Source organism: Lolium rigidum, chromosome 7 (genome assembly GCF_022539505.1).
Source record: "Lolium rigidum isolate FL_2022 chromosome 7, APGP_CSIRO_Lrig_0.1, whole genome shotgun sequence".
In the NCBI taxonomy this organism is placed as follows: Eukaryota; Viridiplantae; Streptophyta; class Magnoliopsida; order Poales; family Poaceae; genus Lolium; species Lolium rigidum.
In genome coordinates this window covers 85,880,459-85,908,402 of record NC_061514.1, presented here as the reverse complement: position 1 = coordinate 85,908,402, position 27,944 = coordinate 85,880,459, and the positions used below count along the sequence as shown (strand labels likewise).

General features: G+C 47.1%; 2 protein-coding genes across 2 annotated transcripts; one reads left to right on the top strand and one right to left on the bottom strand.

Annotated features, from left to right (window-relative positions):
• The first annotated feature begins 2,698 nt into the window (after nucleotides 1–2,698).
• LOC124676766 (aldehyde dehydrogenase family 3 member F1-like) lies at nucleotides 2,699–8,071 on the top strand. The gene is made up of 10 exons (XM_047212797.1): nucleotides 2,699–3,045; nucleotides 3,172–3,240; nucleotides 3,329–3,424; nucleotide 4,219; nucleotides 6,526–6,732; nucleotides 6,817–7,052; nucleotides 7,154–7,314; nucleotides 7,410–7,500; nucleotides 7,587–7,736; nucleotides 7,814–8,071. Exons 1-10 carry the CDS (start codon nucleotides 2,800–2,802, stop codon nucleotides 8,051–8,053), a joined length of 1,497 nt encoding a protein of 498 aa, XP_047068753.1. The 5' UTR covers nucleotides 2,699–2,799; the 3' UTR covers nucleotides 8,054–8,071.
• Nucleotides 8,072–18,948: 10,877 nt separating this feature from the next.
• Nucleotides 18,949–20,699, bottom strand: LOC124671619 (COBRA-like protein 7). Its single transcript, XM_047207971.1, has 4 exons — nucleotides 20,234–20,699; nucleotides 19,998–20,154; nucleotides 19,351–19,628; nucleotides 18,949–19,238 (listed from the first exon to the last, which is right to left on the bottom strand). The coding sequence occupies exons 1-4, from the start codon at nucleotides 20,697–20,699 to the stop codon at nucleotides 18,949–18,951; spliced, it is 1,191 nt and encodes a 396-aa protein (XP_047063927.1).
• Nucleotides 20,700–27,944: the final 7,245 nt, after the last annotated feature.

Sequence of the window (27,944 nt, the reverse complement as noted above, 5' to 3'; positions counted from 1 at the left end):
AGTTTACAACATGCACACATTGTGAAGGTGGTGTTTTGGCTCATAGGTGCATATGAACCTATTATAATAAATAAATAAATAATAACAAAATAAACCACACATGTAGACATTCTATGTTCGCACACAAGTTTTCGGGGGAAAGGAAAATTTTATATGGTCGGTGCAAAAAAGACAAAAAGATGCTCCGTAAATAGTCGTGTTGGTGCATGAAGATTTATCTTTTTTACATGGGACGCAAAAATGTTCTTTTATCCCAAAAACTTGTGTACGGACTAAAATATCTAGATGTACATGATGAATTTTATTTCAGATGTTTTTTACATTTTAAATGTGCTTTCGCTCAATGGGTTCATATGCACCTAGGAGCTGAAACGGATTTCCCCACACATTGTCCACTTATTATTGAACCCCCTTGACTTGCAGGACATGTTTGACCACAAAAAAACTTGTAAAGATTCAGGCCAAAGGTTCAAGTCATATTCTAGAAGTATCTAAGAATATGCTTACCTAATCCTATGCTAAAACCTAGTATTAAGATATTTATTAGACCATATGTTTTATAAATAACCACGATGGATATATATACACTATATAGTTTATGGAATTGTAAACAAAATGAATTCAAGAAAAATCATTTAATACAAAATACAATTTTAAACATAAGAAGCAATATATTTTTAATGATACACATTCAAATGTACAACAAATAACTCTACAACTAATATTTAGCAAATTTATTATGTGGTCTATTATGCATTATAAGTAATAGAAAAAATTATTTCTTAATACCATAGAAACGAAATAAACTTCCATGAAGTATAGAAGTTTAGTATAAATTATATTTACTTTAATAAGCTCCGGGTTCAATTAATTTTTTTTGATTGTCCTTTACCCGTGGTTGAATCCATCAAAGGTGGGAGAAGTGATTACCGGAAAGGAGAACGAGGTGGGAAAACATAGAGGTGGAGACCAAAATCTCTTTCCTTTGTCGGATGGGCAAAGTGCGGCTAGTTTGAAGTTAAGATTTTCTAGATACCGAGGTATCCGTACATTTATGGGGGGCTGATGCATTGTAGTATTAATTAGTACTAACTAGTACGTACGTATACTGATCCATCTCCCGGATCATAAGCCTTGTAAAATAACATAGCTTATCTAATGAACGTAATATCGTTTTAAGAATCTTAATATAGATCATGTAACCAGAATACCCGACAGTAGTATACATTGGATTTTATGGCTCATTATGAGTGGAAAGTATGTTTGTAGAGTAGTATTTTGTTGGTCAACAACATTGACAAATGGGATTGTGTTTTCCAAGATAAACAAACAAGAGAGTAAAACTCTGCCATTTTAGAACTTTGCTGCAGTGTTTCATACTCGGCGACATCACAATGTCAACTACTTTGACTAGGGTAGTTCAATAGGCAACATCAAATCTAACAAAACAAGAAAGAGAGACAACATCCAAAGATAAGATTTGGAACAAGAAGCCGCCCACTCTATTAGTGAAGAACAAGGAGGAAGAACACATATCCCCTAGGAACGAAGCACGTTTCTTGAAATAAAAAATACCAGGCCAAAAAAGAAACCACATAATAGCAAGAAACTATGTGCACACCATCTCATATGTACTCCAAGCGCAAGTGTCATAGCAATTGGCTCTTTCCCCTAAAATGACTCGAGGTTTATACCACATATTTGGAAATCTGCTAACTTCTTTCATTTTCCCCTCTTCAGATAATCCTGCAAAACAAGCAGGAATTATCTTATGTCCCCAACTCCAATGTTGTGGATGTCAAGCAACACATTACACTAGAATAAAATGAAACCAAGTTAAAAGTAAATAAATGCTGCAAATGCAAGTAAAGTAATGCTTTTTTGTATTTTCGGAATAAGGAAGTGCTAAAACTATAAATGCAACTAAAGTAGATGTTTATTTTAGTAAATGGTGGACCGGTTTCATGGGTTCACTTGAATTTTCTCATAAATATGTTGATACGAATATGGCACTTTTAGACATGACATGATAACTCAATGCAGATTGTACGTTATGTTTGATATGCATTTATATGGGCATTGCATTTTGATGCAGGTAGATGATATGATGCAATGTACAAATCCCTCTGGCCTTTGTGCATCAAGATAATTCCAATATACCCTATGAGGAATAGCTAAGGCTGCAACTGAAATAACAGTTGCAGCGTAAAGAAAATATTCCCTTTCAATTTTGAAGAAAAATGATTGGTCACACAAGTTTCAACCTGATGCACCGGTAGGCAAATAGAATGGAGTATACTGCTACTTGATGCATACGTTGGGAGACTCATTTATACATCTCACCAATTTCCCTACCACACCATGCTCAATCATCCAAACCAATCAAAGAAGCACCGCAACGCGATAACGAAACGTGACAGAAACGACATTGCACGCCCGTACGATTCCGTGGCAAAAGAGAAATACCGTATTTAGTGGCCACGGCTCCCAAAGATGAAAGATGCACTTGGGCCGTGGTTGTACAATGAATCAAAGCCGAGCTGCAGTAACCGCATTGATGGAAGAAAAAAATAGTAATTGCGGTGAACTGCCCTGGTACCAGCATTGAATCCTCGTGCCTAGCATGGGCGCCAGCATCGAAATAAATGGGAACGAAGGAAGGGCGGTCTCTAGCGAATAGCGACGGAGCCTTCTCCTTCTTGTGCGCCACTGCCACCACCTACCAGCGGCGACCTGCTCACACACACTGTGGAGTGGAGCACCGCAGCAGAGCAGAGAGTTAAAGATCGAAGAGAAAGCATGGGCACAATGGCGGCCAGCGTCGAGGAGATTGGTGCGGCGGCGCCGCAGGCCCTGGAGCTGCACGCGCTGCAGCACCTGGGCGAGCTGCGGTCGACCTTCGAGAGCGGCAGGACCCGGCCCCTGGCGTGGCGGCAGTCCCAGCTGCGCGGCCTCCTCCGGCTCCTGGCCGAGAAGGAGGAGGAGGCGTTCCGGGCGCTCCACGACGACCTCGGCAAGCACCGCGCCGAGGCCTACAGAGACGAGGTTTTTCCTCTCGTTTTCTTTTTGATTTGCACGGTACCGTCGCCGTCGACTCACATCGCCGCCGTGCAGACGTCCATTTCGTTCGCACTAATCTGTATTCTGTGGTGGACGGCTCTGGGGGTTTAGGTCGGTGTGCTCATCAAGTCCTGCAACGCCGCGCTGCGGGAGGTCGGGAAATGGGTGGCGCCGGAGAAGGCAAGCTTGATTCATTTTTTCCTCACTCCGATTCGCTCTGCATATTGCTCGCTCACATCCGAGATGCTGCCATGGTGATGGAGCACAGGTTTGGGCGCCGCTGGTGGCCTTCCCGGCGAACGCGCAGGTGGTGCCGGAGCCGCTCGGGGTCGTCCTCATCTTCTCCTGCTGGAACTTCCCTTGGGTAAGCATTTCGCTGTCAATCTCTCCACCTTTGCTACGTCTATTCTATTTTAGATGAAAATTTTGCCACGTCTATTCTACTCCCATTTCTTTTCTTTTACGAAGCTAGTTCGTCGTTTCACTTCTTGCAAGCTGTAGCACCGATAATCTTCTACCCCCATTTCGTGAAACTGCGAAAATAATGGTGCAGCACCATCGATCACTCATTGCTACTCTGAATTCACCCACTACTGAATTTCACTCACTAGTACCGCGTTTCACATTTTCTTCCATTGGTCCACTGAATTTTCACCGATACATCGGAACATGAAGTATGCCACTAGCTAGGCTATGTAACTACATGCATAAAACAAACAAGGCCCGCGCTCAGCTACAGATACAAAGGTGAACGACCCTACCACGCTACTTTGCCTAGTCCATAACCACTTCAATAGGGACGACCCATCAGAATGGTCGATTTTTCTTTACCTGAATTGCATATATTTGGCTGAAGGATAAAACTCGTCTCAGCGGCCGAACAATCAACCAGTCAGCTCTGTTGGCCATGAGTAATGGGCTAGGACTAGTAGTTGGCAATTCCTTAAACAGCTCGCAAATAGTGTCAGAGCTGTGATGCGCAACACTTTCTCTCTTCTTCCATGGCGTTGTCCTCGACCACCAGGAGCAAGAAGGTGAAGACATTACGTGGCAACCTTCCTCTGGCCCCAATTCGACCCAATCTCTGTGCCCCGTGCCTTAGGGGTGAAAATGGAACGAATAATTTCCGACCGAGCGACCAACCAGAGGCTTACGGAGGGTAGAAACGGTCACGGATATGGCTAGCAGTTAACAGATACAGAAACAGATAGGTTTGAAGAAAGTCCACTTTTCGTCCTTCAAATTTTCTAAGAGTTCACTTTTAGTCCCAAGACATTTTTTTTGGTCTAAAATAGATCTTAAACTTCTTAAATTGATCACTTTTTTTTTCAACAAGTTTGCTGATTTGTGTCAACATGACCTTTGTTGCTAAAAACCAACGAACCGGTTCAAGTGTTAAACGGTCCACATGAAAAAAAGAAGGATCCACATCTTATCGCTCTCGATCATGAAGTCGTGGTCTCCTCTCGTCTCCCTCGCATGCCCCTTGCAGCGCCTTACGCCACCGAACTCCCTCCCACGCAGCAAAAGAGAAGAAGAGCCCTTTTTGTCCTGTTTCTACACTCTAGCTACTGGCCACAGGAGGGCCCGCGAGGAGGACCACCGCTTGAATGGCGGGATGGATGGATGGTGGCTGACGATACGCGAATGGCATGGCCGTCGCCATCAGTTTAGTGGATGACAAGCTTCACGGTCAGGAAGATGGGATGCTAAGACGGTTGCCATCGTGATGGCGGCATTGAAGAGGAGGGCTGCCAACGTCGTCTAGCTAGTTCGGATGACGGGACGAGCCACATACCCACTATCAGTTTGAGGGGAACGACGCCAAGTCGACAAGGAGGACCGCCGCGCCGTTGGACTGGATGAGCACAAGAGTTATGCACACGAGCAGCGCGGCAAATAGCACGAGAGATGCAGTTGAGCGCCAAAGCTGCTCGAGATTGAGAGGGTTATTTTGACCTCAAATTTGTGGATTTTAGATCGGTCCAGACAGACGGATTCTGCCCGGTTCAGTCCAATTGGATCAATCTTCGGTTTTTAGATAATTTTTTTTCGAAAAACCACCCTATTGAACAATTATGAAAGTTCAAGGTCTAATTTGAACCAGATAAAACTTTTAGGACTAAATGTGAACTTTCTTCATATGGTTTTACTAATATCCATCTGTATCCGAACATATACTGTATTTTATGGTTATATTCGACCAATATCCGGCAACTAATACATCAAATATTTGGTCCACTAATATATAAAATTTTAGCCCATCCCACGATTGGCGACCTCTGTGTATATATATACCCTAACATTGGAACCATGGTGATTGGAACCCTACCCTCCTTCAATTCCCCCTACACCATACCCCTCCTTGTAACACCGAACCCCTAGCTCGTAGCATCTATTTACTATTTGTAGAAAAAAATTACAAGATAATTTTACTCAACTAGTTGTTGCTGCTTTTATTTTCAAAGATAGATCCAACAAAATGTTTATTCAGAACCGAACCGTATCCGCTCCGTATTTGGATTGTATTCATAACCGATAAGCTCCGATCCGCTCTGATTCCGAAGAAAGGATGAATATGAATATGGTTTCACTACTATTCAACCTATCTGCTCCGTTTTCACCCCTAGTGAGCAGCACATTTTCAATGCTAGTTCAGCCCCTACTGAGCAGCACATTTTCAATGCTAGTTCAGCGCGCACATGACGCCACAGTGCTTCCAATTTCACCGCTGTTGCAAAACAGCAAATTCCCATGGATCCCATCTCAAAGACCAGAGTCAGCGACATAGTAATAAGCTTCTGCGGCGTGCCCCAGGTCCCAGGAGGTCCACCGCATTTGGAACGCGCCAACCTGCCGTAACCTTATCCTGTAGCGCTACCTGCGCGTCTCGAATTACACTGTCGCAGCTGCGTTCGCCAAGAGAAAGAACGCATTAACAGACAGTGGTACCGAGAGCGGTGATTTTAAAGGCGCCGGTAGGTGTAGGTGTTACATCTACCCTTCATACTCTGCTTTGAGATTGGTGAGGCTTTTGACATTTGTCTAATATAAAACTAATAATTGAAACACAAGTGAAACTTTTCTGAAACTAAAGTGATACATGGAAAATATTGTGAAACAGCCTGACAAAAAGTGAAACTGATGACATCATTGCTGACGTCACTACGGTTTGTTTCACAAAAATATTAGTGTTTCAGTTATGTTTCAATTATGTTTCAAATTTGTTTCACAATTTGGTACAAAAATTGGTCAGCACATGGCTGACGTCATTGCTGACGTCACTCCAGTAGGTACAGGCGCGTGTAAAAACAAATTTTCGCAGTGGTACCGGCACAGCATCTACCTAGTGTCAAGAACTCAGGATCGTGCTCTCACGGCATAGTTAAAAACAGGCCAGTATAAAAGTTACCGTGCTTGGCTTGTAAGTCACTTGCATGCCTGCTTTGTGTACGTACCACGCAGGCTTGTCTTTGGAGCCGCTGATCGGGGCCATAGCCGCCGGGAACGCGGTGGTGCTGAAGCCGTCGGAGCTGGCGCCGGCCACCGCCAAGTTCCTGGAGGACAACATCGGCGACTACATGGACGCCACGGCCGTGAAGGTCGTCCAGGGCGGCCCCGCGGTCGGGGAGCAGCTCATGGAGCACAGATGGGACAAGGTCCTCTTCACCGGTAAAAGTTTAACTGACCACCAGCATTGCTCAATAATTCCGCAAACCAGCAAGCAACTGATCTGCTAGCATCGAAAAATGTCAGGGTGCCCTCGCGTGGCGCGCATGGTGATGGCGGCGGCGTCCAAGCACCTGACGCCGGTGGCGCTAGAGCTTGGCGGCAAATGCCCCTGCATCTTCGACTCCGCCTCCGTCGGCACCGGCCGGAACCTGCAGACGTCGGTGAACCGCGTCATCTTCGCCAAGTGGTCGTCCTGCGCCGGCCAGGCCTGCGTCGCCATCGACTACATCCTCGTCGAGGAACGCTTCGCGCCCACCCTGGTACGCTTCTGTTTTGGTTGGTTCATAATTCTGATGATCAGACCATGCGAGTTGAGCATCGCCCGCGCTGCATCTAACCACATTTCTCTTCGCTGCTGAAGATTAAGATGCTCAAGTCGACGCTGAAGAGGTTCATGGCCGACTCTGACCAAATGGCGCGGATCGTCAACGCGCGGCACTTCCAGCGGCTGACCGGCCTCCTCAAGGACCCGGCGGTGGCGGCGTCCGTTCTGCACGGCGGCAAATTAGACGCCAAGAGCCTGTAAGCGAACTCTGAAGTCTGAACCCAGCCATCCTTGCTATCTCCACGTCTCGTTCGAAGTTGTGACTGACGTTCTCGCCACAAATTAACTTCAGGTGCATCGAGCCCACGATACTGCTGAACCCTCCGCTGGACTCGGCGATCATGACCGAGGAGATATTCGGCCCTCTGCTCCCCATCATCACGGTAACTCAACACTGAACCGGCAAACTGCTCCAAGCAAAGCAGCAGAACGTAATTGTGACGCCTCTCTGTTTACCTGTTGCACACAGGTGAAGAAGATCGAGGACAGCATCCCGTTCGTGAGGGCGCGGCCGAAGCCGCTGGCGGTGTACGCCTTCACCAACAGCGCGCCGCTGAAACGCCGGATCGTCGAGGAGACGTCGTCGGGCAGCGTCACCTTCAACGACGCCGTCGTTCAAGTAGGCACATGCAGAACAGTTAGTTTCTTCGCCATTTGTGTGCTAGCAACAGCTGAGGATTCCTTTGCGTTTTGCAGTACGGGATCGACACGCTGCCGTTCGGCGGCGTCGGGCAGAGCGGCTTCGGGCAGTACCACGGCAAGTACTCCTTCGAGATGTTCAGCCACAAGAAGGCGGTCCTCAAGCGAGGCTTCCTCGTGGAGGCCATGCTCAGGTACCCGCCCTGGGACGAGCAGAAGATCGCCATGATGCGCCACCTCTACCGCTACAACTACATCCGGTTCATCTTCACCTTCCTCGGCCTATCCAGGACATGAATAGCGGAACTGGCTATATCCAGCTTCCAGCCTGACTCAATGGGTCTGTCCAAAAGAAATTACTGCCAAGTATTTGGTAAATGATTGAACAGATAATCGAATAAAACATACCACGTTGGTAGCCCCCAAAGAATACGTACCAGGTCTGCGGTCGATGCTTGCTAGCGTAAGAACGATATAGGATGTTGTAATTGCTCTCCAAGGGCTTCTCTGCGTGTTTGCTTGAGAAACCATCCCAGCTGCAACTCAGGTGCCTTGTAGAGTGTTTAGCGGCGAGTTGAGTAAAATCAAGTATTGGTAACATATGATGTGTCTGGTGCTGTGTCCCAGATAACCTTTTCTCAAGATATTTTTAGTTAATGATAAACTTGAACCCTACGCGAGCAAGAAGTTGCATAAATGCACAATACATTGTATGATAACATGGGCTATTGATAATACACAAGAATTTTACAACGATCGTGCATTTTGCTTTTGTTTCCACTTGCGCTAACTTTATGTACATGTAACACCGCTATATATCGGCAACTGCTATATGTACACACTACAGCGGCATGAAGACTTCTCACCCCCGCTGTTGACTATCACAAAAAGTTCCATAGCTTGTAATCGCAACCTGCATATTTTTATTAACAAAATAAGCATGAAAACTGAATCCAGTAAAAATTTATTGGAATAGCTATTTTTCAAGATAAAAACGTTCTGGAACAATCGGTAGATATAACACTACTACTTGCTAATGCGAAAAGTGCTTTTGACTCCCGAGCTCTAGTGCTCTCGCCATTTTAAAAAAAAAATAAAAAATGTTTATTAGTTATCAAAAAATCTGAAAAATAATTCTGTAGATTGTCAGTGATACATCTCACAATCCTGGAAACTCTCAACCCAAAATTCTTTTTACTCTGTGCTGGACAAAAATAACAAAATCTGACATGTTTTTGGAGATTTGAAAATGACTACTCAGATCTGCACTTTTGTCTTGTTTGTGTAGCTTAAAATATAAAGTATTTGAAATTGATATTTTACACGTTTGTGGGATACATTATTGGCTATATGCAGATTTATTTTCAGAATTCTTTGAAACTTAAAAATATGATTTTCATTTATTTAAAAAACGAGATATGTGCACCAAATCTCTGTCCCACGAGCCTCTGCATATACTGTACTGAGCATCAAAAGGCAGCCTGCGCAACGATTCTGCTGCAGCTGTCCAGTGGGAGCAAACATAGAGTTTTATGTTCCGCACTGTGTAACTTCTTGAAAATAAGAAAACAAGATAACAGAAATGTCAATGATGGCCAGCCCCCTCTCTCGCAGTGGAGCAGTATAATATTTTGGTTGTTCCCAGTAGATAGCCAAGTGTTCACAGACACGAAGGAAATGGTGGATAAGAGATAGAGGGAGCACTGGGCAGCCTTCAAAATGACGTGGGTAGTCAATTACTGGAATTTCGTATTCATGTAGGATATCCCCATCTCTGAAGTTAATCGCCAGAAAAGAAGACTCTGCGCGTTCTTCCTGCAACTCTGTAATGCTCCCATTCAAATAGACAGGGTACATTCCACGCGGCAAAACTTCAGTCCAGAAGCATGAATCAAAAACTGCACAACATGGTGAGATACAAAATCAATTGGTACAGAAAATAAACAAATGAGGTCATCAGTGTAGAAGTTAACAAACCAACAGTCCTTCACAAGCTTACCGTAGATCCTGTCAATGAATTCCAGTAATCCATCGGGAGGCCGCTTTTACAAAAATCTACTAAGCAGTGACATTTCATAGGAATGGGGAGTTGTCCTCGAATGTGATCAAAATTCTCAGTAGTGGGCAATCAATTGATTTTCGAAGAGTCAAAGGTAATCAGAAACTTTCATCACCTACTGTTGAACCGGTACTGGGCTTTTCTAGTATGTATCCCTTTGGCCCATGTGGCCCATGTAGCTGTGTGTATATATAAAAGGGTTCTTTCCTGAAGAAACCCTAAGACAGAACATACAGTTGCGGCTGCCCAACAAACAGGTTAGCCACCTTCACCTCTCTTGTGTTCTACATGGTATCAAAGCAAAGTTCCATGGTGATGGTGGCCAAGACTGCTGCTGCTGGGAGGTGCACCTCTCTGGTGGAGTGAAGAAGGAAAGGGAAAGTTCAGATCTGCTGCAGGGGCAGTGGATTTGGAGGAGCTGGTGGTAGTGCTGGAAGGAGGAGATGGGGGAGAATGGCAACAACCAATAGCTAGCTCAGGTCTTGGAGAAACTGACGGAGTTCCTCATCGCCAAGAAGGACAATGGTGCTAGCTACTCCGGTGCAGTTCCTCAACAGGTAGAGCTAATTCAGAAGATCGATCTCATGCCAAATGAGATCAAAGTAGAAGGTGTGGGAAACTACCTGAGCTGGTCAAGAAGGGCTCTTCTAATCCTAAAGACCAAGAATTTGGAGGGGTATGTATCTGGTCAGGTCGGTGAGTCAGTGGACAAGACAAGTTCAGAGTGGAAGAAATGGAGAACCACCAATTCTGTGGTGATGGTTTGGCTGTTAAACTCGTTAGTTCCTATGATTGCTGCATTAGTGGAAGCTTTCTCTACTGCAGAAGAGGTATGGAGTACACTGTCAGACTTGTACTCGGGGAAGGGAAATGTCATGCTGATGGCACAAATTGAGGATAAGGTGCATGATTTAAAGCAAGGTGAAAATCCTTTCATGGAGTATGTGGCTGAACTGCAACGTTTGTGGTCTGATCTGGATGACTGTGATCCACTTGAGCTTGCACATGCTGAGTGCATTGTCTATGCAAAACAGTGGATAGAGCGCAGGCGTGTAATCAAGCTCTTGAAGGGACTCAACCCATGTTTTAAAGGAAGGAGGGCAAATCTCTTTCACCAAACTAAACTGTCATCTATTGGAGAGGTTATTGCAGCTATGGCACAAGAGGAGATGAGGCTAAAACTTGAAAAAGGAGGTGAACATGCCTCCAATCCTGCCTTCTTTGTGACAGAGAGTCAAGAGACAAGGGACTATTACACTTGTGGAAAACCAGGCCACCTGAGCTACGATTGCACAGCTCCCAGGCGGGGTAGAGGAAGAGGTTACAACAGGGGATTGTATCGTGGATGTAGAGGTCGAGGTGGCCATAATAACTTGGGACCACCGAGAGCGCATGTTGTTGTTTCTAAAGACGGTCGGGTAAGTGCAACCACCCATGACGAGAACGAGAAGGGAAGACAGGAGGATGCCACCTTTGGAAACTTTGCACATTTCGCCTGCGCAAAATAAGGTAATATTGAAAAAGCATCTATAGCTACCCATAAAATTGATCCAGAGTGGATCCTTGACTCAGGGGCATCCAAACATGTGACCAGCAACACTAGAGAATTTGAATCTTATGATAAATATTCTACTCTCAGATTGAAACCATACAAACTGCTGATGGCACATCACAACCCATCAAAGGTGTAGGGACTGTTCAGTGCAACCCCTTTATAAAACTATCTTCAGTGTTACATGTTCCAGCATTCCCTGTCAATTTGATATCTCTAAGTGCTTTAATTGATCAACTGGAATGCATAATATATCTTGATAAGAAAATGTGTGTGATTCAGGAGAGGCTGATGGGCATGAGGATTGGGACTGGAACCAGGCATAGAGGACTGTGGTACATGGATCGTGGAGGTTCGGTGTTTGCTGTTGTTGCTGATGAAAGGGAATATTACCATGATTCATCATCGTAGAATGGGTCATTTGTCTTTTGATAAGATGATCAGGGTCTTCCCTGATGTAATGCATGGAGTTGATAAGAACAAATTAAAACGTGATGCTTGTGAGTATGCCAAGCACACACGAACCATTTATGTGAGTAAGGGAATTCAAAGTATATTCCCATTTATGCTTATTCATTCAGATGTGTGGACATGTCTTGTTATATCTGTGAGTGGAATGAAGTATTTTGTGACATTTATTGATTGCCATACCCGTATGACTTGGGTTTATCTGATGCAACACAAGGATGAAGTATTCAAGTGTTTCAAGAACTTCTATTCTTATGTGAAAACCCAGTTCAATGTGCATGTACAGATGACCAGGACTGATAACGGAACAGAGTATGTTAATAAAGGATAATACTTTCTTGTCAGAGCATGGCATCCTAAATCAGACCTCTTGTCCAGACACACCTCCACGGAATGGAGTAGCAGAAAGGAAGAATCGACATATTTTAGAAGTTGCAAGATCTCTCATGTTTACTATGAATGTACCTAAGCTCTTGTGGAGTGAAGCAGTGATGACTTCCACCTACTTGATAAATAGAATGCCTTCTAGAGTTATGGGCATGAAGTCACCCTATGAGATGTTAATGCGTGAGAATACATTTCTAGTCCCACAATTTTTTTTTGGTTGTACTTGTTTTGTTAGAGATCACAGACCATCTGTTGGTAAACTTGACCCAAAAGCATTAAAATGCATTTTTATTGGATATGCATCTAGGAAGTGTGGCTACAAGTGTTGGAGTCCATCAGAACGACGTACCTTTGTAAGTATGTATGTCACTTTTCGAGAATCTGAGCCCTTTTATGGTGAAAAGACTGATATAAGTATGTTGTTTGAGGAGCTTGACCAACAGAAGAATAATGAGGTTGGCCAAGAGGGGGAGAAGAGTATTGTTGCAAGTCCAGAACAACATGCCCCTCAACCAATTGTGGTTTCAGTCCCTATTTCTGTAGTTGTTGCCTGATGCGCCGTCTAATGTCCATGTTGAACCACCTGTTGTACAACCTGAAAACGTATAAAGGTGGAGGCACAACATGCTGGTGTATTCGCGCCGACCTTGACAAGGAGTACAACAGGAGCAACATTTGCAGGGGGGGGAGGCAACAGGTGCAAGGGGAACAAAAAATGGAGGGGGAGCAACATGAGGATGATGTTGATGAGAGTACGTCTAGTGGCAGTAGCCAGTCCCAAAATGAGCATGTAGCCATTGATGAGTCAATGAATTTGCCAATTGCTTTGAGGAAGAGTAAACATGGAGTTGACTATGCCATTAGAAACTATGTGTCTTATGAGTGCTTGTCTCCCTCGTACAGAGCATTTGTTGCTTCTCTGCAATCTATCTCAGTTCCAACTGATTGGAAAGCAGCTAAACAAGATCAAAAGTGGAGGCAAGCTATGATGGAGGAGCTAGATGCTTTGAGGAAGAACAAAACATGGGAACTTTCACATCTTCCAGAAGGAAAGAAGGCACTGTCTTGCAAGTGGATTTATACAATTAAATAAAATTCAGAAGGCAAGATCGATCGATACAAAGCAAGACTAGTGGCGAGGGGATATAGTCAGGCCTATGGCATAGATTATGATGAAACATTTGCTCCGATGGCGAAAATGAACATTGTGAGGATTTTGGTTTCTTGTGCTCCTAATTTTGGGTGATCTTTACACCAACTAGATGTTAAAAATGCCTTCCTGCATGGTGATCTAAAAGAAGAAGTGTACAATGTAATGGAGATCACAGCGTCTTTTATATACATCGAACCAGAAAATCACTATACTTGCAGTGTATGTTGATGACATCATAATTTTTGGTGATAATGAAGCTGAAATAGTGAAGCTGAAAGAGTGCTTGAGTAAAGAATTTGAAGTCAAAGATCTTGGAAAACTTAAATATTTCTTAGGCATAGAAGTTGCTAGGTTTCAAAGGGAATTGCTCTGTCTCAAAGAAAATATACCTTGGATCTTCTCAGTGATATGGACATGGTTGGATGCCGGGCAAATCCAACTCTCATCGATCAAAATCATAAAGTGATTGCTATGTCTGGTGAACCAGTTGATAAAGAGAGATATCAAAAGCTGGTTGGGCGAATTTTATATTTGTGTCATACAAGGCCTCACATTGTTTATGGAGTGAGTATTGTGAGTAGATATATGCATGAGCCAATGAGTGGGCATCTGGATATTGTTCACCGAATCTTGAGGTATTTAAAGGGTGGTCCATGTAAAGGGCTATTGTTTAGGAGCAATGGACACTTAGGAGTTGATGGGTACAGCGATGCTGATTGGGCGAGTTGTCTGGCTGATAGAAGATCAACTTCATGCTATTGTGTCTTTGTTGGAGGGAACTTGGTGCCATGGAGGACCAATAAGCAACTCGTAGTGTCCAAATCAATTGTTGAAGCTGAATACAAAGCAATGTCTCAAGGGCTAAGTGAAATGTTGTGGGTGATAAATCTCCTTAGTGAACTGAAGGTGGCGGAGAGACATGGCCATCTAAATGTGTGGTGTGACAACCAGTCAGCCATCAACATTACCAATAATCTTGTGCAGCATGATCGAACCAAACATGTGAAGATAGACCAATTCTTCATCAAGGGAAAAATGGATGCAGTAATTATCAAAATATCTTATGTGAGTTCAGGGCATCAAGTGGCAGACTGTCTAACCAAGGGTCTGGGAACTAATGAGTGCAATTTGGCTTGTGACAAGATGGGAATGCTAGATGTCTATCACCCATCTTGAGGGGGAGTGTTGAACCGATACTGGGCTTTTCTAGCGTGTATCCCTTTGGCCCATGTGGCCCATGTAGCTGTGTGTTTATATAGAAGGGTTCTCTCCTGGAGAAACCCTAAAACATAACATACAGTGGCGACTGCCCAAACAGGTTAGCCACCTTCACCTCTCTTGTGTTTTGCACCTACTAGAACAAAACTAATTAGACTTGTCACTTCAAATGCCTATACTTGCTAAGCATGACACTGGAATAGATGATCCAAAACAACAACAATAGCATGGTCCATGTCTCGTTGCCACACATTAGAGCATCACCTACAAGCAAACTACTCTTAAGCAACAATTCAGCCTGCTAAGTTGGATAGAACTTCTCTACCATGGCAGAATAAGATGCAAGACATCAGAAAAATCATGAATTAGACACTTCGAGCGCAAATTGTAACCGTCCAAAAATCCCCCGCCCCCCTGATGCCCCCGGCGCTAGTCACACTTATGTGATCAGAAAAAGTATTATAGCTAACACTTCCCCAGCGACAGTGAGAGACACTTCGATGAATCATTCCGCCATGCGGTGCGGTGTTTGGGCAGAAGCGTATGATGTGTGTGGGGGTGGGGTGGGGGGGGAGGGAGTTATACTAACCTAACGATAACTCAAAGCAAGAAGAGATAGAAACATGTTTCGAAATTAAAACGGCAAAACGAACGAGTATCAGACCTAGCTGTTGCAGCATAAGCTACCAAATCCACAATCTGTGGAGGATGTGCACCGGCACGCCCACAATCTGTGGAGGTCAGTGGTGTTTAACTAATCCCTGGATAACAAAAGGCTCATACCTCAAAAACTAGTGGCCTGCACTACGGGCGGTGGGATCGAGCCAGTTGGGAGGCGACGTCCTGGTGAGATGGAATGGGAACGGCACCACCGCTGGTGACGCGCGTGAGCGGCAGAGAAAGGGACGACGGAGGGTTCGAGACTAAGGTGCGGACGATGACGGTAAGTTATGGGACGACGGCAGCTCTAGGGCACATCGGCGATGGACTGCACTAGGACAAACTTTATAGCCGCATTTTGGAGCTTGTGTAGGTCAGGCTTCGAAAGCCGAGTGGAAGAGGAAAGAAAGGCACATGATTGGTGGAAAGGAAAAAATTTGCCCAATGGATATTGAGAAAATTTCGTTCGAAAGCAAGGGGGAACAACAACAACAACCTCTTTGGAACATCTTATTTGCCCTTTCTTTGTGAAGATGTTGAGTTATATGCCTATGCAGCCACGCAGGAATGACATTATGCTTGATACGCGCAGACTTTATATTTGGTTTTACTTAGTGGCAGGAAGATAAAACTTCTTCATAATAATAGCATCTATTCAATTGGAGAGTAGTCAAAGAGGTGTTTACTCTATATATAGACACTGTTTGGCAACACTTCAGCTCCGAACTCCACTACTGGGAGCGGGCGGAGCGGTGCCGAACACATCAACTCCATGAATTTGATACCACGGAGCGGAGCGGCGATGCAATTTTGAGGAGCAACCTTTGCCTCGCTCATCGTTTCAGTAAAAGCGCGATCTAGTAAAATTACAAAAAAATGCCACCGCCAAGTGCCACCACCGAATCGGTGCGAGTATGTATTTCTCTCATATCCTCTCTATCGTCTCAAATAGACATGAAGCGCGCAATCGCTCGAAGGCTAGCGTGCGGTCGGTCGATTCCCGGGCGCTGCCAGTCAAATTGATGGCGCAACCGCCAAATTGAGGCCGCCACCTACTCATCTTCCTTTCCCCGGCGCTGTCTAATTTACTCCTTTATCATTGAGCTCCTCACCCTCTTTCTCCAACTCCACCAATCCTTCTCGTACTGTGTCATGCCCCCTTCGTCGGGCGGTGTCGTTGTTGTGCTCTTTCCTCTCTTTCTCATGGGTGTTCGGCAAAAGGAGCTCATCAACCATTGTGTGGCACAAGAGGCCGACGCCTAGGCCGAACCAAAGAAGGGTGAGGACTTCAAGCCATTGCTAGGAGAAGCGCAAGCCACCACTTGCATTGTCGCCTCGCATGGTCTCCTTCATCGAAAGTAGTGGCAAGCACCGCTTCTTTATGGATGTGCTCCGACGAGCCCTCGCATCTCCACCAATCTCGGGGTTGTGTGAGTGTGGGCCATAGAGATGGTCTACACGGTGACATCGACAACGACATCACCATCGTTGTTGCCCCACCAGTCAACTTCTCTACCATCGAGCCCCTTGCTCCGTCGCGTTCGGCGCTCTCTTGGCGCTAGGGTTTCGAAACAATAGAGTGATGATGTATGTTCTCCGGGTGACACATCAGATTGCAGCGAGAAGCAAGGATAGGACCGTGGCACAACATCTCACTAGATGGGGAATACTAGGCCACCGCCCACCAGGAGGGTCGTGACCGATTCGCCATGCTTGACATGAGACGACATGATGGTGGCTAGGAGATTTGGCAATTTGCCCCGTTTTACGTTGGACCTTGGTTATTTGCCCCGCATTAGGTTTACCCTTGACAATTTGCCCTCCTTCTTTATTTTATAATTTTTTTTTACTCCGACATGGAATGGCATAATACCCCTGGCAAATTATCAAAACTTGTGCGTGGATGGACCGAACCGGATAAGTTTGATCGATCAATCGTATCGAGGTCTTCTCCTAGTCCCGTGCGGCGCAGCTGCAAAAGCAGATGAGAGGCGGGGCTGCAACCGGTGGTTCCAATCCCCTATGACCCAAGTGTGTCCTACTGCCTGACCTGTACATAGCTGTGCCTAGCTCCGGTTATGTATGTGAGCCTTAGAGCATCTCGAGTAGCGTCCCTCAAATGTCGTTGGGTTGAGGCGTTTGAGGGACCGCTTCGTGTCGCGTTTAGGGGACGCTGCTGCCCAGCCACAGCCTCCAAACGTGCCCCCAAACATTAAAATATTTTTTATTTTTTTATTTTATTTTAATAGAGAGAAGGAATTTGTAGGTATAATCGAGATTTTCAAAGTAGTGCAACATGTTAAAACAAATTAAAACATAAACTACGAAAAATATGTTCAAACTAATTTTCAACTACTTCTTCTTTAATGGCCCCGCCTCGTCGTCCCCACGGAGGCGCTTCATGCTCGTCACCTCTTCCGAAGAGGTCGTGGCGTTCGACATGTTGGAGGATCGTGTGTCCCCGACCGACGAGTAGTACTTATTGTATTCGTCATCGTCGGTGCTCGTTGGCTGCGCCTCTGCCTTCGCCTTCGCCCAGGCCCTTGCCTCCTTCTTTGCCTCTGCCGCCTCCTCAACCGTCTCCCCCTGGCATCTCCACCCTATTCCTCTTCCTCCTCCTTCTCATGGACGTCGTCGTCGACTGCCTTCCCCTCCTCCTCATGGCTCGTTGGCTGCGCCTCTGCCTTCGCCTTCGCCCAGGCCCTTGCCTCCTTCTTTGCCTCTGCCGCCTCCTCAACCGTCTCCCCCTGGCATCTCCACCCTATTCCTCTTCCTCCTCCTTCTCATGGACGTCGTCGCCGACTGCCTTCCCCTCCTCCTCATGGCCATCGTCGGCCTCCCAATCCTCATTTTGGCCGTCCGTCAGCGGGGAACTAGAGCTGTTAGGCGTTGCAACTCTGTCCCACCAATGGCGCCATCCCTGCGGCTTTCCCTCGCTATCGGTGTCTGATGGCAAAGAGAGGTTGCTCATGGTCAGAGAGGAGAGGAGAGATGAAGGGCGCCAGCCGGTTGGAGATCGAATGCGCAGACGTAGGGGTGGGGTCTTACTGAGCGGGGATGAATGGCGGCACAGATATTGAAGAAGGTTGCGGTTGTCTTCTGAAGAGTTCGCCCTCCATTCCGGCGGTTAGTGCGTCGTTCGTGTGTCAATGACGAGTCAGGCCCGCCACTCCCCGCCTCGCTTCTCGTTATATCCGACGCGCCCGGAGCGTACCCTTGGAGCGGGGACGGGCTCGGGACGCCGGACATCGTATTGGACCGCGCCGGATGGAAGGAGGCTTGGGGCGTGCGACTGGGGCTGAAAATATCTCCGACGCGTCCCAAAAACCTTTGGGGGACGCAGTTGGAGATGCTCTTATGGATGCACAACACTGTGCTCTCCTTGGGAAACATGTCATATGTGTAATATATTTCCTTAGTTGCTGCTTAACATGAGGTCACATATTGTCATATTTTCTTTGAACCTATCTGTGTACCAACTTTTTTTTACTCTATTACCGTTGCTAATCTATGTAGTGCTTCCAATCCCCTCTGAATAAACATCCGAAAACCAATGCCACTAGTTAATCTACAAGACTGCAACTGGTAAAAAGACAGAGAGAGAGAGAGATCAGCTACAAAATCAGAGAACCTCGCACATGCACCAGGTGTAACTTGTACGGGAAACTTAAGCAGAGATTTGCTTCCCATGCATCTTACACGACATGGAACATAGATAGCAAGAGCAGACAGGAGCCGGTGATGAGCCACCTCTGCACCGCGGATACGCGCACGTCAGAGGCAGCGTTGGGCAGCGAAGGGTACTGGTCAGGCGAGGGCATGGCGCACTGGTGTCCGTTGAAGTAGACCCTCCGCGGGAACGCCCAGCCCCCCGAGAAGGTGAACTCGCTCGGGTCTTTCTTCAGTATCATCTCCGTCTGCACGTTCCCGTCCCGCAGCAGCATCTCATTGTAGTTGACGATCCCCCAGAACATGGCCGTGTCATCTGCAAAATCAAATAAATTCCTTACAATTCTTGCTTCGGCGCCCTGCTAAATTAACCTTGTGGCAGATTACATATGTGGCCATGCTAAGTTTGTCAGGTGAGTGGCACTTACTGATGGTGTCGTACTGGATGAGAGGCTGGTAGTTGAAGCTGAAGAGCTGAGTGATGTTGGCGAGGTTGGGGTGCCGCACCACAAGGTTCCAGTCGCTGTAGTTGCTCACCACGTCGTAGTTGGTGATCGACGCCTTCACCCTCCAGTACTCTCGGTAGTTCTGCTTCACGTGCCAGTGCACCCGGATCGGGCACATGTGCTCCGTGCACCGGATGACCGGCGCCGGCGGATTGCCATCCGCGTCAGGCAGAGCCTGGAGCTTGGACTGCTCGTCGTCGCTGAAGAAACATCAAACACAAGAATCAGAACACGATAGAAGAAATCAGAAGGAGGCGGCATGTGCTGGACCATGGTTTCGACTTTCAATTTCAGAAAGAATTCGCCCGGTGCTGAAATTCTGTGGTTTTCAATTTGGCCAAACATGTGAAGTTTTCATTTGAATTTTGCCAAAAACCTGACTAACAACTGACCGAACACTTCAGATTTTAACTGAAATTCAGTGAACATCATGCATCTCGGACCTGAAAACCAGAGCAAACAGAGGCAAAACGATGGGCAGAACAGAGCAAACAGGGCAAAGAAAAAAGCAGATAGATACATTCTACAATCTCCCTACAGCAGCCAATGTTTTAAGATGATGGCCTTGCCTGAAGCATTGCGGCGCCGATGGAGAGCGCGGGCAGCCGCAGCTGCACTGCGGGCACCCCACAATGGTGCTGTTGTAGAAGGATGAGAGGGAGACGCAGCAGGACGGCGACGGCCCGTCTCTGAACTGCGAGTACGAGCAGATGATCTGCCATGTCACTGCACGGCAGAGCAAGCTAGGTCAGAGACATCGCTCGCAACATGTCAGTCAAGTGAAGAAGGAAAAGAAAATCCTTACGCATGACTTGGACGTGCCGCTGCTCGTCGACCTTGGACCTCGTCGCGGGCACCTGGGTGGCGTTGCTGCAGGTGTAGCCCGGCACGCCGAGGCTGAAGTTGGCCGGCTTCACGGGGTGGCCGTCTGGGTTCCCATCATCGCGGTCGAAACCGCCGACGGACATCTGAAACGCGGCGGTGGCCGTGCTGTTATTCTGCGTGAGGGACGACAGCACGCCGCCTCGGCAGCAGTTGGCCACCTGAATGTTGTACGGCGCGCCCGGCGGCAGGTCCACCACGACGGGCCGCTTCTCGCAGCAGTGCGGAGGGTGGCCGGGGTCGAAGTGGACGCCGGAGCAGTTGCCCAGCTCCGTCGTCTCGGCGCCCCTGACGTCCCAGATGATCTCGTGGCCGGACCACGCCCAGCCCAGCCGCCATCCCGGGCGCTCGATATGGCGGTACAGCTGGTAATTGTGGATGCTCACCATGACCTGCGCACACAGGAAAGGAAGATGACTGATTTGTAAACAGTTTCAGTGGCAGAAACATCGTGATTTATGTCAGGAGTAGCGTTCCATTTCATCAGGAAAACGGGGATGATTTACGGACAGTATAAACAAACAGCGATTCTAAAACTCACAAGCAAGAAGGTATGCGCACCGTGTACTGACTAGTGTCCATGCTCGTAAAATCCCAATTGATGGTGATGTTTCCCTGCGGATCCACCGGATCATATGCATCTGCGACAGCCATAATGACACCATTGATCAGCCGCAATCCATGAGAGAAACGCGCAAGACGGAAAGGAGTTGGAAGAAGAGAGGCAAAGCAGACGTATATAAGAAGAAGAAATCAGAGGCTGCGTACCTGCAAATCGAGAGGACAGATAGCACAGGAAGACGAGCAGGGCGAACCGTTCCGTCGCCATTGATGTCACGCTCGAGGGCTTCTTCACGCGTTGAGAGGTAGTAACAGGCTAACAGCGACGCCCGACAAGAAAGCCGGCGCCTTTCACGAGCACTTGCGCACCTGGTGTGCGCAGGAGACAACGGGGAGTGAGACTGCTGGGTGGGAGTACGAGGAAGAAGACAGTGATTAGCACACAGATAATCCTATCGGTGATGTGACATGCGCTGTCAAGCACCTCGAATTACACGGCGGGGAGAGGTGTGTGCACGCAGATCACTCGAGTAAGGCAAGAATCGGACACTGATTACTCCCCAGTTTCCTTGTCTATACTGATCTACAAGTCACTTGTGGCTGGTCCAGTTGGCGCCCGCTCACCAGGAAGCACCGTGTTTGGAAAGCCATCCCAGATTAGCCTCCTCGTTTCCGCTCTGTGCAAATCTGTCAGCTGTCAGCCTGTCACCGTTCCAAATTATCAACCACTAAATGCGTTAAATGCCTGATAAGAAAAAGACTACACGTAGACCAGTTCACACGGTTTACCTCCTTACATGCTGCACACCAAGTATAGGAGTCAGACTCAGTCTCACACTAAATCCAGTTGGTCAAGACCAAGCAACATCAGACATCCCACTCAGGCACTCGTCTTAAACTGACGTAAGGTGCTAAAAACCCAACGGAACTGACAATTGGCGGCCTGCTTTGTCTGACTGGGGGAAAGAGATCTGAGCGCGATTAAAAATCACTGGAATAAGCAGGTGGAAGATGCTGAAGCAACATTCTCCGCAACCTACAAGAGCTAGTCCCTCGTATACAATCACCATTCTTGTGTCTAATCCTCTTATGAGCGTTGATCTGATGGGCCATAAATCACCGGTTATACAATCGATAGATCTTCATAACATCAATGTAAAAAAAATAACAACCTGGCAATGTCACTCAGGACTGTGATTCTTGAATCCCTGCGCACTGTGATTCCTGAATCCTTTCAAGGAGGAGAATCTAACTTCGGAAATGAGAGGATGACCCATTGTCTATAAAATTCGGCCACCTCACACAAATGCCCTGTCCAAAATCCCTTTCTCATATGTGGACCACAGACACAAGACTACAAGTGATGTACCTTCGATTTATCACCTGATGAATAACAAAAATATATCAAGAAAGACTACATGAACATGATCCACTGTAACAGGCAGGTTCCCGAAGGTAGATAGAAGGAGCTTGTTCAATGCAATGCATAATTCAGATAGACACTGCAACATTCCAACCGAGACTTTCAGTACACTAACAAGTTGACAAGCTGCACTCACTAATATTATGGTTTATGACAATCATATTCCTTGCACATTATTGCCAAGAAAGCCAGGCTACAGTATAATTTAGCCACATGGACAAATTTGTGTTAGGGCAATAGCTAGACAAACAACAATAGTAACCATGCTGTTTTTTGCAATTGCAGTATGCATAATCTGTTGGGATACCAGGCATCATTCCAAACAGAGAACAAGCTAGCTGGAGGGGAAGCACCAGCAGATAGAATAAGTTGATTTAAAACCAGAGACAAATAATTCAGTCTAGAAAAGGCAGATTCTTGGGGGGATACACAAACATGGTCTGAATTAAACACTACTGCCCATCTACACCTGCTAATGACTCCCGGACAGAGAAATAATGGGTATAAATAGCCATGTCTTTTTTTCTCACCCACTAAAAAGGTTTCTCAGGGAAGCTGGTGTTTTTTTTCATGATTGATGCAATTTGCAGTCTCCTGGATAAACAGCCAAAGTAGATAAAAAGAAACTCAGTGGCAGTACCTCACCGAAATCCTGAGGAGTAGCATCAAATAGACATTGCAACAGTTTGATCGACACTTTCAGTACACTAAAAAAGTTTGTGAACTGAACTCGGTAATATTAGGATTTAGTACACATAATCCATAAATATTAGGACAAATAAAACCAATCTTGGGGAAAAACAGATCAAGAAAACCAGATTTTAGAATAATTTAGCCACATGGAATTAATTGGTATCCAGGATAATAGCTAGGCAAACAAGAAGAATACCATGTTCTTTGGACAATTACAATATTACTAGTATGCTTAATTTCTAAGGTTACCAGGCATTGCTCCGAAAAGAAAATCAAACCAGAGAGAGCGTAAGCAGCAGCAAATGGAATTCCATGATGATTTGAGCAGACTCAGACATATAGTTCAGCCTACAGAAGAGCCAACTCTTGGAGCTTGGGTCGCAAGTCGCAACACAACACTACTGCCCTTCTGCGCCTGCAAATGAGTCTGAGAACAGTGGAACATAGGGTACAAGTTCAAATAGAGCCGCCTTGTTTTTCTCAAGATAAAGGATATGACGGAGTTTCCGCTGTCGGGTATCATATGATGCCAATGTATCAGCGGCACACGAATTCAAGAAAATGGTATCGCAGTGTGGATGAACAGCAGCCACCTTGTACTCCACCCCAGTTTCGGTCCGCAGCTCATCCTTGCTGAAACTATGCTTCAACACCCATTCTCTGCTATTATAATCCTTCATGTACCAGACTTGTGCTGTCTTGCAAGGTAGGGATGTATCATCATGCTTCTTCCCTTTCTTGTTCCTGTCGACACAGTTTATGGGTGTGGTAGCAAAGTGCAAGCACCCCTGCGACAATCCAATTGTATAGAAACTCATACCACCCGACGGCAGAGGGATAGTGTTCCGCACCCGCCCATCCATGTCCACCGCTACCAGCACAACATGGACGGCGGTTTTCAAGGGGTGCAGCCAACCAAGCAGGTGCAGCATGCCATGAAAGAAGACGCTTGTAACGCCAGAGCAGGCTGCAAAACTGGTTTTTCTATGCTTCCAGGCTCCAGTTTGCGATGAGTATATAGTCACTCCCGACGTGGATTCCTCCTGTTCGGTCTCGTCAAACTGAAGAACGTGGAAGTGGGACGAGACTGCTGGATCAAAAGCCAAACGAGCGAATACAGCGCCGGGTGGCACCTCGGGTAGAGGGGGCAGGTGAACCCACCTCTCGGTGGCCGGATTGCACACGATGTAATGGGATTCGACCACATTTCGGGCGCCAGAACAGAAGAAGAGGGGGCGATGCAGCCGAGGCAGAGGAGGAGGCCATTGCAGGTGTCTAGCTGGGCGACGTACAGGTACTTGTCTTGCGGCAGGAAAGGGAGGGACGGGTCGACGTCGACCGACGGGGCTGCGCCGACGGAGACGTTGGCGAAGTGAAATCTGCGGGATCGGGGGTCTACCCTGGAGTAGGTGTTGTAGAAGAAGCCGAGGAGGGTGTGTGGGAGCTTCTTGCGGTGGGCGGGGTCCGCGATGAGGTCGCGCCAGGACGGGGAGACGCACTTGAAGCGGTGGACGGACTTGGCGGGAAGGCGGGAGAGGATCTCGACGATGATGTCGTCCGTGAGGTGGCTAGCCACCGCCGCCGCCGGCACGGACGCTTCCGCCGGAGGGTTGCTCGTCCGCGTCTTCTTCTTCTTCCCAGAACTCTTCTCTTCCATGGCGCTGATTAATGGAACTGATTAGAGGCGGCGGCGTAGGCGTCGATTGCTCACGGGCACACGACGGCGGCGGCGTTTCTCGGCTGGACCGATGGGGAATGTGGAATGGTTTTTTTTGTGGAAGCTGGAATGGGGGAATCAGTAATACTTGCGTCGATAGGGCCAGGTGGGCCGCACGGGCCGCAAGGCACGGAATCTTGTAAGGAAGGAATAACTAAACCACTTTCTTCAACCTCAAAAAAAAAATACTAAACCACTTTCTTCTCTAAAAAAAACTAAACCACTTTCTTCTCTCAAAAAAAAACTAAACCACTTTCCATCCTCTCAAAAAACAAAAAACTAAACCATTTTCCTTACAAAATGATATGAAGATAGTTGGTACCGTCAATTCACCCTAACAGAGGCCTACTTAAAAATTGTCAAAGTGGTCATCAATTCTATGGAGGATGTATGGTTGATTCAATTGATGTATATACAGTATTTTATAATTTTGATCTTAAAATTACAAAACTTGGGGACTATGAATCTATGATGCCACCACAAACGGTTGAACGATTGATACGTCATAATAAAAATATTTTTTTTTATTTCAAGGGCCTATGGCCGAACTTTTATTAGAAGAAGAGAAACAATTGTACAAGGACGTAGTACACCCGGTGTATAAAACATAGACCCTTGATGCGCACGCACGCACCACCGACTCAATGACACCCAGGAAACAATGAAACTAGGGTTAGAATGCTACAATACAACCCGCCAATCTCGAGGAGTGAAGATCATCGATCAACAACTCGAACACATGGCTATTTTTCTCTTGCTGGAAAATTCTGGCGTTCCGTTCTCTCCTTGAGGGACCAGTGGATGATATCAGTGGCGGCGTTCCTCCTAGAGGTGGCGTGTGATGATGGACGCACGCAGGGTGGTGGTGTTGTCAGGCATCGACAGCGGGCCTTGTTGGAGATATGCCCAAGAGGCAATAATAAAAGTGGTTATTATATATATATATATATATATATATATATATATCTTTGTGTTTATGATAAATGTTTATATACCATGCTATAATTGTATTAACCGAAACATTGATACATGTGTGTTATGTAAACAACAATGAGTCCCTAGTATGCCTCTTAACTAGCTTGTTGATTAATAGATGATTAGTTTCATAATCATGAACATTGGATGTTATTAATAACAAGGTTATATCATTGTATGAATGATGTAATGGACACACCAATTAAGCGTAGCATATGATCACGTCATTAAGTTATTTGCTATAAGATTTTGATACATAGTTACCTAGTCCTTATGACCATGAGATCATGTAAATCACTTATACTGGAAAGGTAGTTTGATTACTGTTAGACAGGCTATCGCGCGTGTATCGCTGTGTATAATTGTGTATCGGTAGCTTCCATGTATATGAGATCCTATCCATGTATATGAGATCCTGTCTACAGAATCGTATCATAGCTTGATCACGATCTGATTGTAACCTTGTTGTACAAGTTGATTATGAGTATAAATAGAGATGAGGCCCTATGGGCAACGTACGGCAAAAATACAAGTTTCACTTGGTATCAGATAGGCTCGATCCCATCCCACCTTCCGCTCCACGCCATGGACACCATGCCTGCTGCCGCGGATGCTCGCCTTGGTGCGATCGTCAGCAGCGACGCTTTAGCTTCCGCACCTGCCGTCGCTACAGCGGCTCCGGCGGTCTCCATCCAGTCCATCACGAGCCTCATCACCATCTGCCTCACCCGGGAGAACTTCCTCCTGTGGAAGACGCAAGCGGTGCCTGCGCTCCATGCCGCGCACCTGTTCGGCTACGTCGACGGCACGATCGTCGCGCCCCCGCCGACCCTCACCGAGGGCGAAGGTGACGCTGCCCGCCAGATCGCCAACCCGGCGTTCCTTCGCTGGTACCAGCAGGACCAGCTCGTCCTCATCGCGCTCCTTGGCTCCATGTCCGAGGGCCTCGTCGGTCAGATGACCCAGCTCACGACTTCGGCGGGCGTATGGGCCTCGCTACACGCCATGTTCACCTCGCAGAACCGCGCCCGGGTGATGCAAATCCGCTACCAGCTCTCCAACATCCGCAAGAGGGACCTCACCGCCACCGAGTACTTCAATCGCGTGAAGGCCCTCGCCGACTCCATGGCGGCCATCGGCTCGCCCCTGGGAGATGAGGAGGTGCTCGGCTACATGCTAGCCGGTCTCGGCCCGGAGTACGAACCGCTCGTCGCCTCCCTCACCACTCGCGACGCGGCGGTCAGCCTCGACCACTTCTACGCGTACCTCGTCGGCGCCGAGCTGCGCCTCGAGCAACAAGCTGCTGTCACCGACATCCACTCCTCCGCCAACTCTGCCGCGCGTCACCTCGATGGCAGCCGCGGCCCTCCTCGTGGCGGTCAAGGATCTGGTGGGCAAGGTGGTGTCCAAGGCGGCCACTCTGGCGGTGGCCAGGGAGGCGGACGTGGCGGCGGCCGCGGCGGCCGCGGTCAGCAGCGTCGCAATGGCCCCAAGTGCCAGGTCTGCTCCAAGTTCGGGCATGATGCTCTTCGCTGCCGTCAACGCTTCAACCACGCGTTCCAGCCCGAGGACGCCCGTGATCGTGGTGAGCGCTCTGGCAACTCCGCCCAAGCAGGCGGTGATCGCTCCTACCACGTCGACCCCCACTGGTATATGGACTCCGGCGCCACCGATCATCTGACGAGCGACCTTGATCGCCCGCACGTCGGCGAGCGCTACACCGGCAAGGACACTGTCCAGGTCGCCAACGGGCAAGGTTTGCACATCTCTCACATTGGTCACTCATTGATAACCGGTTCTTCCAAGCCTTTGTATCTTCAGCATGTTTTACATGTTCCTAGGCTTAGCAAGCATCTCCTTTCTGTCCAACGACTCGCTTATGATAACGATGCTTTTGTTGAATTTCACCCTTTTTGTTTCTATGTTAAGGATCGAGCCACGAGGAGGGTTCTTCTTCGCGGTAAATGCCATGACGGTCTCTACCCGGTGCCAAGCTCCATCTCTTCCATTTTAGCGTCCCATCGTCATGGTCTCTCCGGTGCCAAAGTTTCCTCGGATCGGTGGCATCGGAGGCTCGGTCATCCATCTAAAAGCGTCGTCGAGTCGGTCCTTCGGACAAATAAAATAGCTTGTGCACCTTCGAGTGATTTTCTAGTTTGTGATGCTTGCCAACGTGCCAAAGTGCACCAATTACCTTTTGATCGTTCTACTCATGTAACCCATAGTCCTCTTGAACTTATTCATTCCGATGTTTGGGGACCCGCT

Coding starts and splice junctions, on each gene's coding strand:
- LOC124676766 (XM_047212797.1), top strand. CDS start 2,800: ATGGGCACAATGGCGGCCAGCGTCGAGGAGATTGGTGCGGCGGCGCCG. Junction 7,315..7,409: donor AAATTAGACGCCAAGAGCCT/GTAAGCGAACTC, acceptor AATTAACTTCAG/GTGCATCGAGCCCACGATAC. Junction 7,501..7,586: donor CTCTGCTCCCCATCATCACG/GTAACTCAACAC, acceptor TGTTGCACACAG/GTGAAGAAGATCGAGGACAG.
- LOC124671619 (XM_047207971.1), bottom strand. CDS start 20,699: ATGGTGAGCATCCACAATTACCAGCTGTACCGCCATATCGAGCGCCCG. Junction 20,155..20,233: donor GCGGCACGTCCAAGTCATGC/GTAAGGATTTTC, acceptor TCTGCCGTGCAG/TGACATGGCAGATCATCTGC. Junction 19,239..19,350: donor CATCCAGTACGACACCATCA/GTAAGTGCCACT, acceptor TTGATTTTGCAG/ATGACACGGCCATGTTCTGG.